At 33.1% G+C, this 8,255-nt stretch overlaps 3 protein-coding genes across 4 annotated transcripts in view; 2 read left to right on the forward strand and 1 right to left on the reverse strand.

Annotated features, from left to right (window-relative positions):
- Positions 1–1,075, reverse strand: part of LOC108755091 (vigilin) — an 8,301-nt gene extending 7,226 nt beyond the window's left edge. The window contains exons 1-2 of one of the 2 annotated variants that reach the window (XM_018497883.1): positions 999–1,067; positions 809–877 (exon numbers count right to left, since the gene is read on the reverse strand). The gene's annotated coding sequence lies outside the window, so the exon portion shown is untranslated. Of the gene's footprint in view, positions 1–808; positions 878–998 lie in introns of both variants that reach the window. The other variant, XM_018497884.1, reaches the window with a different exon arrangement.
- An 811-nt stretch (positions 1,076–1,886) lies between these two features.
- LOC108755009 (palmitoyltransferase ZDHHC3) lies at positions 1,887–3,751 on the forward strand. Its single transcript, XM_018497712.1, has 4 exons — positions 1,887–2,459; positions 2,646–2,927; positions 3,074–3,232; positions 3,300–3,751. Exons 1-4 carry the CDS (start codon positions 2,347–2,349, stop codon positions 3,574–3,576), a joined length of 831 nt encoding a protein of 276 aa, XP_018353214.1. The 5' UTR covers positions 1,887–2,346; the 3' UTR covers positions 3,577–3,751.
- A 2,036-nt stretch (positions 3,752–5,787) lies between these two features.
- LOC108755055 (probable arginine--tRNA ligase, mitochondrial) lies at positions 5,788–8,017 on the forward strand. Its single transcript, XM_018497798.1, has 5 exons — positions 5,788–5,823; positions 5,907–7,065; positions 7,139–7,266; positions 7,359–7,582; positions 7,680–8,017. Exons 1-5 carry the CDS (start codon positions 5,788–5,790, stop codon positions 7,828–7,830), a joined length of 1,698 nt encoding a protein of 565 aa, XP_018353300.1. The 3' UTR covers positions 7,831–8,017.
- The last annotated feature ends 238 nt before the right edge of the window (positions 8,018–8,255 follow it).

Raw genomic sequence — 8,255 nt, forward strand, 5'->3', positions numbered from 1 at the left:
AAAAAAAAAATACAGGGAACACCTTGATAACGCCTACATTTGCACATACAATAATGCACACATTATTTACATAAAAATTTCATTTTACTTAAATTCCAGATTATACTACTTATTACACGGCGATACTTTATTAAATCTTAACTCTGCGGCGAAAAAGATAAATTATCTGCTGGGACGTCGACAGTCAATATCGATGATACATTTTTTTCTGGATAACCCGAATAATCGCGAGGGGACGTACCCGGGCATTTTCACAAAAGTCGATCGAATCGCGATATTATTTCGTAACAGTATATTTTTTCTCGCATTCGGCATAAATTCTTTCAAGGCGACCCGGATTTTTGCGGAAACGATAGATATCGCGCGCGACTTGTGCCGCGCGAGGCGTGCGTAGCTAAAAGGACGATATCTTTTCCAAAGCTGAAAGACAGAATTTTGCAACCCGGAGGAGCATCGTGGCCGGGAATCGACAAACAGATGTACGCCAAGTGCACGTCAATGACCAATGGCTGAGACCTGAGACCACCATATGGAATGGAGTGTTAACTTGACACGTCACGAGATCGCTAACCTCTCGTGTCGGGGGCTCAACATCTGCACGTTGTGGCGAGAAGGGCCGATCGCGGGAGAGAATGCGAGACGAAGGGAAAAGACGAAGGGACGGAATGGAAAACTTGGCACTTGGTGCCAAGAACGAGAAACGGCCCAAGCGGCACCGGGAAGGATGGCAAGGCAAGGAAAGAAGACACGCACGCTCTCTTCTCCGCACACAACACGGACAGCAGAGGGTCTTCAAGTTGCTACTTACTCTACCGTAATAAAGAAATCCGGCCAAGTAATAAATGCCTATTACGTAGCCAGTTTAACGGTGATTTGCCTGAAACAGTACAACGTCGGTTACGTGGAGCGAGCGGCGCACTTTGGGCCACGAGATCTAATTAAATTAACGTGGAGCGAAATTATCGCCCCATTACCGCGAGACACACAACTCTCCTTACCGGTGACGCAAAGTGAAATGAGACAAGAGGACCGTCGGACGACCGAAAGTCACCAGCGCGATCCTGAAGGATTTGATAGGCTTGCGGGGCTAAGAGCTTGCGTCATTACGGGATACCAATGTCGCGCTCACAAATTACCACGTGGTTGGTACTTACCACACGATTGGATATCGCGAATATGCGCGTAGAATGCTTTCCAATGAAAATGCATACCCGCAGATACAACGTCATACGATTGGTTATCGGCTAGGAAAACTTCCAGGACTTCAGAAATGTGCTATAGGTACAGAAAAAAAAAAAAAAACAACATAAACCAAATCCGTCTCATGGCACAAATTGGATTCGTCCGATTTTTTTCGACCAATATAGTCGAGGGGATTGAGTCGGTGATTCGAGAGAGTTATATTTTTACAATAATGACAAATTTATAAATGATACTTTCCAGCAGAAGACACAAGTGTCGTTCTAGCTTTGTTATTCATTGAATATCAAGGATAGAATGATGTTTATTGTCTCCTAAATAGAAAGCAATCTGTGTCGTCTGTCTTTTGCTGGAAAGTATCCAAATTATAGCAAATTCAATCACTGCTCTAGATTAGTGTATACTGACAGTTGCTTGACATGAAATTGGAAAAGTTAAATGTAAAAGTATATAAATATTTTAAATGATTACAATATATTGTTATATATATATATATATATATACATATATGTACAATAAGTTGATTGTATTATATCACTGCATTTATTTTACAAAGTAACTTTTTTAATATATACTAATTCAGTGTAATTCGAGCGACCAAATTTGTCACTTTGCTCTTTTTTTTTTTACTTTCGTATGACTTTGCACTAAAGCTCGTATCAGATTACACATTAGAGATTAAAGCCCGTATCAGACTACGTATTTGCTGCCGCCACCGCTACTTGCCAGTGAAATCAGTAGTGCCGTTTGACAGATCGGCCTCTACTACTTCACTTTCCAATTAATTTCATTTCTCGGTAGATTGGAATTCCAAGAAAGAGGATTAAAAAAAGGAAGAATTTCTTTTTCCTGAACGATCGGAGATCGTTGCCAGTAAAAAGGCCAAGATCCAAGCATCCCACCACACTTCCGTCAAAACTTTCTCTCTAAACGTCAAGCTCGTCAAATCAAGTCAACACGACGGTTCTGCACGGATTATGCATTAACTCGTCGATCGGCGTCACAACGGATACCTACTGACAATATCAAAAAAATCCTGAACGATTAATAATGTGGTCATCCCGAAAGCAGATGACATGACACTTGTGCGCACAGCGATGAAGAACTGCGATATTAATCGCTGCGTGCCGTTTGCGAAAATAAAAAATGTTTGTCCGAGATCCCTGTGGCATTGTATGCATTATCGTCACCTATGTGGCGGTATTCTACGCTGACTACGTTGTGGTACGATGGATCGTGTTACACACTATGCAAGACAGGTTCGTATAACACACGTTTGTCAACAAGAATTATCGACATTAAGTTATTAACATTAAGTTATTAATATTCGAGTTTTTCACATTTTACGTGACATCTCACATTTATTTTTTTGTTACAGTCTTTCTTTATTTATTAGACTTTCTTCTTGAAAAATATATTTAGCAATATTATCTTCTTGTTCCCAGCTTATGGTGTCCGTTCCATATAATAGCATTTAATACTGTTGTACTTCTTCTTTTGATGGCACATTTGAAAGCCGTCTGCAGTGATCCGGGTATAGTACCCTTACCACAAAGTAGAATGGACTTTTCCGATATTCATGTCTCTGGAGGCAGCGACGATCATGAGAGTGATGAGAAGGACGATTGGACAGTGTGTACTAGATGTGAAACATATAGACCACCTAGAGCACATCATTGTAGAATTTGTAAACGTTGTATCAGAAAAATGGATCATCATTGTCCATGGTAACTATATGAGCTGTATGGAAAACAATAGTAATATATTAAGAAATTAATATAACTAATTTATTTTTTAAATTAATCTTATTGTATTTAAATGATGAATGTTCCATTCATTTGGATTTATTAAAGCCTTAACTTTCTTATTTAAGGATCAATAACTGCGTCGGCGAGAGGAATCAAAAGTACTTCATACAGTTTCTAGTGTACGTTGGTGCATTAGCTATCTACGCTATTATTTTAGTCATTACGTCCTGGATTTATGACTGCCCACAGTGCAATAACGATATTGCAGTCAAACAAAATCGCATGTATGTATTTACATTCTCATGAGAAATTTATGATAACTGAAATACTAATGGTGAATATCTGTTACAGTTTACATTGTGTAACATTAGTTTTGGAGTCGGGATTATTTGGTATGTTCGTCATAGCGATTCTAATTGATCAATTCCAAGCGATTCTAGGCGATGAAACTGCCGTGGAGCGCGTCCAAGGTATACAGCAACGCTATCACAAAAATACACCACGAACATTTACGCTGTTGTCTCAAGTGTGTGGAAAGAGCCATCCAATATTTTGGCTACTACCTTGCCACAATCCGCCGCGTTACTCTTTTAGAAAGGACGCATATTTAATCGATCACGAAGTTTAAGATCATATACGAAACGAGTGTATTACATACAAACGAGTGTCTGCACATACACGATATTTTTTGTATTATTTTTTTATATTATATATAACAGTGTATTAGAGTAATTCATTCCTTGGATTAGTACTTTAACATGTACGAATTATTGACATAACATAGATTTCAGATTTGTAGCTATAAAGTTTCTACAGCGTGAAAATAATATATATATATGTGTATAATAAACACTCATTTTCGTAATATATTAACATGATTAATAATTAGAGTAAAAATGTATATTTTCTTAAAAAATTACAACAATATCAATGGCTTATTTTGAGCTATAATTAAATTAACTTTAAATTAATATAATCAACATTTGGCTTACAAAGCCTTTTTCAGTGTTAAAACGCACAAATATAATCTTAAATTAACAAACTGAATAAATAATGAATACAATGAAAATTTAAAAAACCATCTGTGGTAAAGTGTCAATATATAAAGAATTCAGCACCCTCTTTCCAACGAATAGATGTATTTTGAGATGCAGAAGATCCTAGATGAAATTCCTTAGTTAAAACATCGTTTTTGATGGATTCTTATCAAACAATTAATCCTATAGCCAGATTTGATATCTTCGAATTCTTCAACTTCTAATTTGTTTAAGAATCTCAGTGCTTCCTCGTCTTCTAATATTTCTGCTATTTCTTTTGTTGTTTACAAAAGCGGTGACCCAGAAGTTGGATATCCTCTTAATGATGTTAAGCTTCTGGAAGTAGGGCTTGCGCAGCTTGTTATTTTTCAGGCCATCGATTTGATTCTGAGAGCCGTCGATCTCTTCGAGGATCTTCCATATCTCGACGTCGTAATCCCGCGGGCGTTCCCCTCGCCCGAGCCTGGATCTTCCTTCTTGGTCTTCTTGTTCGACGATATGGTTGTGCCATCGTTATTACACGCTGCAGTTCTGTTTATTTCCCATACGCTGTACGCAGTGTCGCTGCGTAAAAAATAGCAGCTTCTGCATCTCAAAATACATCTATTCGTTGGAAAGAGTGCTGAATTCTTTATATATTGACACTTTACTACAGATGGTTTTTTAAATTTTCATTGTTTGTTATTTATTCAGTTCGTTAATTTGAGATTATATTTCTGAACTTTTTAACACTGAAGAAGGCTTTGTAAGCCGAAACATTTGTTGATTATATTAATTTAAAGTTAATTTAATTATAGCTCAAAATAAGCCATGACATTGTTGTAATTATTAATAATATTATGAATATAATATCATTTTACATGTATATATAAAATATATACACATATATGTATGTATTTATTTAAATATGAACAATAGTTTTAATTATTATATGTTATTACTTAGGTTGAATATATTTGATAACAGTACATACATGGGAATGTAATTGATATTATATTAATAAATTAATTTTCTTATCTTTTAAAGTTAAAATATATATAAAAATAAGTGATATTTCAAGTGATACAAATAATAATTTTTTTTATTTAAGATAATTATTGCTAGGAACTATATCCTCGCCTAATAAATTTATTCGCTGCAAGGATTGTATTGTATTCTAAAAAATACATGAATTGTTAATATAATTTTAGAAAATTGAAACTTATTATTAGGTAATGAATACGTATTTTTTTAATGCCTTTGATAACAATTTTATTAGTTTATATTACCCTTCCGTATTTATTAATTAATAATAATAATTTTCTGTAAATCACGTGCGCGATTGTGTTTTATTAAATGAAGTTAATGGAAATTTTTATTTTAAAGGGAAATATAACATACATGACCATTTGTAATAATTATTTATTAAATACAAAATATATTTTGAGTAATTTTACTGATATTCTTATTTTTATCTGTGTTCTGTAATTTGTGTATGCACACTGTATTTTAAAATTATTAACAAAGATTGCCAACCTTTCGACAAAATTCTAGTTATATTTCAGTTCAGACCACATTAGCGACATCTATCAGTAATATTATTTTGGAGCGTTCAATTCTAACCTATAATTATAATCAGAAACTTTTTTATTTTTTTATTTAACATTGCTTGTATGAAACGTTGAATTAACGTTAATTGGTATTATTGGCTTGTGTGTGTTATCTTACTATAAAAAAAATTATTCCTTCATAATTAGTATCATTCTTTCATAACTTTTATAAATAACCAGATAATTATTCACATTACTTTTAAATAGTTAAACATGAGTAATAATATGAAAACTGCAATTTTAAAAAAGGTATTTTTTTCCAAAGTAATAAAATGTTCAAGGATTTGGAATTTATTTTATTATTTATCTGTAAATTATATTTTTGTTTCTAGATTACAGAATCTTTACCAAATGGTAACAATATAAATATATCCAATGTTGCATCTTATTTGCATTTGAAAACATGTAAAACAGAAAGAATCTATTCTTTCCTACTTCCATTGAAAACTAAACAATATAATATACAGAAAGAAACACAGAATATCATAAATAATGAGCCAAATAGTATTTTCGACAACATTAATATAAAAAATAATGCTATCTCTTTTAATATTTCCAGAGATAGATGTGTTAAAGAACTTTTGGAACACAACTGTTCATCAGTATCGGCTCCAATCTTTGTGAATAATAAAAAAAATATAATAGTAGAATTTAGTTCACCTAATATTGCAAAACCTTTTCATGTAGGACATTTGAGATCTACAATAATAGGAAATTATGTTGCTAACATCAATAGTTTTGTAAACAATAAGGTGAAAAAAATAAATTATTTGGGTGACTGGGGTACACAATATGGCTTACTTCAATTAGGAATCGATATAACAGGTACTAATGAGGATGAAATGAAAAGAAATCCTATAAAAGCCTTATACACAGCATATGTTAGTGCCAACAAATTAGCTGAAACTGATTCTTCTGTATCGGATCGTGCGAGAAAAATATTTAATGATTTGGAAAGTGGTGTAGAAGTTGCACATGAACAGTGGAACATATTTAAACAGTATACCGTTGAGGAATTAAAAAGGGTTTACAGCAGAATTGGTGTTACATTTGACGAATATCATTGGGAATCTATGTACAATGCCAAAAATATCAAGAAAATAGTTACGTTAATGGAAAAAATGCAATTACTAATAAGGGACGAGCAAAATAGAAAAGTTGTGAATCTGAGCAATGAGAAAAGCGTTCCTATAATTAAGAGCGATGGCTCCACTTTGTACATAGCTAGAGATATCGCCGCAGCTATTGATAGATTTGAAAAGAATGATTTTGACTGTATGTACTATGTGGTGGATAATACACAAGTAAATCATTTCTCAAATTTGTTAGAAATATTAAAACAAATGCAAATGCCGTGGGCTGAAAGACTGAAACATATAAAATTTGGCCGATTGCACGGTATGCGTACGAGAAAGGGAAATGTCATATTTTTAGAAGATATCTTGGATACTGCCAGAGGTATCATAAAGCAGAAACAAATGGACTCACATAGTATGTTAATTTTAATATTACGTAATATCTAAGTTTATATAGAATTAGTTTTATAACAGAAAAACTTTTTCAGCTACTAAAGTTCGTCTAGATTCATCTGATAACAGCTCGGATATATTAGGCATTTCCGCAATGATAATTAATGATTTAAAAAGAAAACGAGAACGAGATTATACGTTTGATTGGAATGCAGCATTTGATGTAAGTGATCTATATATTATCGTAAGGAAAAAATTATGTGATTTTATATGCGTATTGATTAATTTTTGTTCTTATCTTTTTTGTAAGGTCAGTTGAAAGGAGACACAGGTGTGAAATTACAATATACACATTGTCGATTAGGAAGCTTGGAACGCAATTGTGGCGCTGTCTTAACTTCGAAATGTGAACCAAGTCTATTACAAGAAGAAGTAGTTGATGAATTGGTCATATTAATTGCTAAGTTTGAAGAAGTAGTGCTGAAATCATATGAAAAATTAGAACCCTGTATATTAACGGTATATCTTTTCAATCTAAGGTATGAAATACAAACTCCAAGACTTAAACATTTTTCACAATTATCTAACTATGTACAATATATACAGAAATATGCACAAGTTCTCTTTCTTTTTTAGTAATGCAATTAATAAAGCTTTTAATTCATTAAGAGTAAAGGATGAATTGCCTGATGTTGCTAGTCAAAGGCTGCTGCTTTTTCATGTTGCTAGAAATGTTCTTGCACAAGGTATGAAATTACTTGGTCTAATACCCTTGGAAGAAATGTGAAGGCAAATGTATGTGTGTACTCTTAAAAGAGATGTGAAATTGCTGCACATTATCCTGCTTTTTTGGTAAGACCTTGAGTAGGAAAATTATGCATCTCTCTCTACTTTCTTATTCGATATCAAATAACTAGCTTTATTTTTTTGAATAAATTTTATTGTATGACGAGATATTTTTCTATGGCGCCGTTTCATATAATTTTAATGCGTGCAATGTGAAAATTATATGATAATAAGAGTTAACGTCTTCTCCAAGCGAACTTTCTTCTAGCACCTTCTTGACCGGGCTTCTTTCTTTCACGTATCCTCCAGTCCCTTGTTAGAAGTCCAGCTGTTTGAAAAAAAAAACAGTAACTTTTTAATTATCTATCATATATTAATTAACATTAATAGTTTTATTGTGACATATATATACATATACATATATAT

This window comes from Trachymyrmex septentrionalis, unplaced genomic scaffold (genome assembly GCF_001594115.1).
Source record: "Trachymyrmex septentrionalis isolate Tsep2-gDNA-1 unplaced genomic scaffold, Tsep1.0 scaffold83, whole genome shotgun sequence".
Classification (NCBI taxonomy): Eukaryota; Metazoa; Arthropoda; class Insecta; order Hymenoptera; family Formicidae; genus Trachymyrmex; species Trachymyrmex septentrionalis.

What these genes read in the sequence shown, in the direction of transcription:
- LOC108755009 (XM_018497712.1), top strand. Translation starts at nt 2,347, where the DNA reads ATGTTTGTCCGAGATCCCTGTGGCATTGTATGCATTATCGTCACCTAT. An exon ending in ATGGATCATCATTGTCCATG is followed by an intron (nt 2,928 to 3,073) that starts GTAACTATATGA and finishes TTCTTATTTAAG; the next exon opens with GATCAATAACTGCGTCGGCG. An exon ending in GCAGTCAAACAAAATCGCAT is followed by an intron (nt 3,233 to 3,299) that starts GTATGTATTTAC and finishes TATCTGTTACAG; the next exon opens with TTTACATTGTGTAACATTAG.
- LOC108755055 (XM_018497798.1), top strand. Translation starts at nt 5,788, where the DNA reads ATGAGTAATAATATGAAAACTGCAATTTTAAAAAAG. An exon ending in ATTGGAATGCAGCATTTGAT is followed by an intron (nt 7,267 to 7,358) that starts GTAAGTGATCTA and finishes TTGTAAGGTCAG; the next exon opens with TTGAAAGGAGACACAGGTGT. An exon ending in GTATATCTTTTCAATCTAAG is followed by an intron (nt 7,583 to 7,679) that starts GTATGAAATACA and finishes TTTCTTTTTTAG; the next exon opens with TAATGCAATTAATAAAGCTT.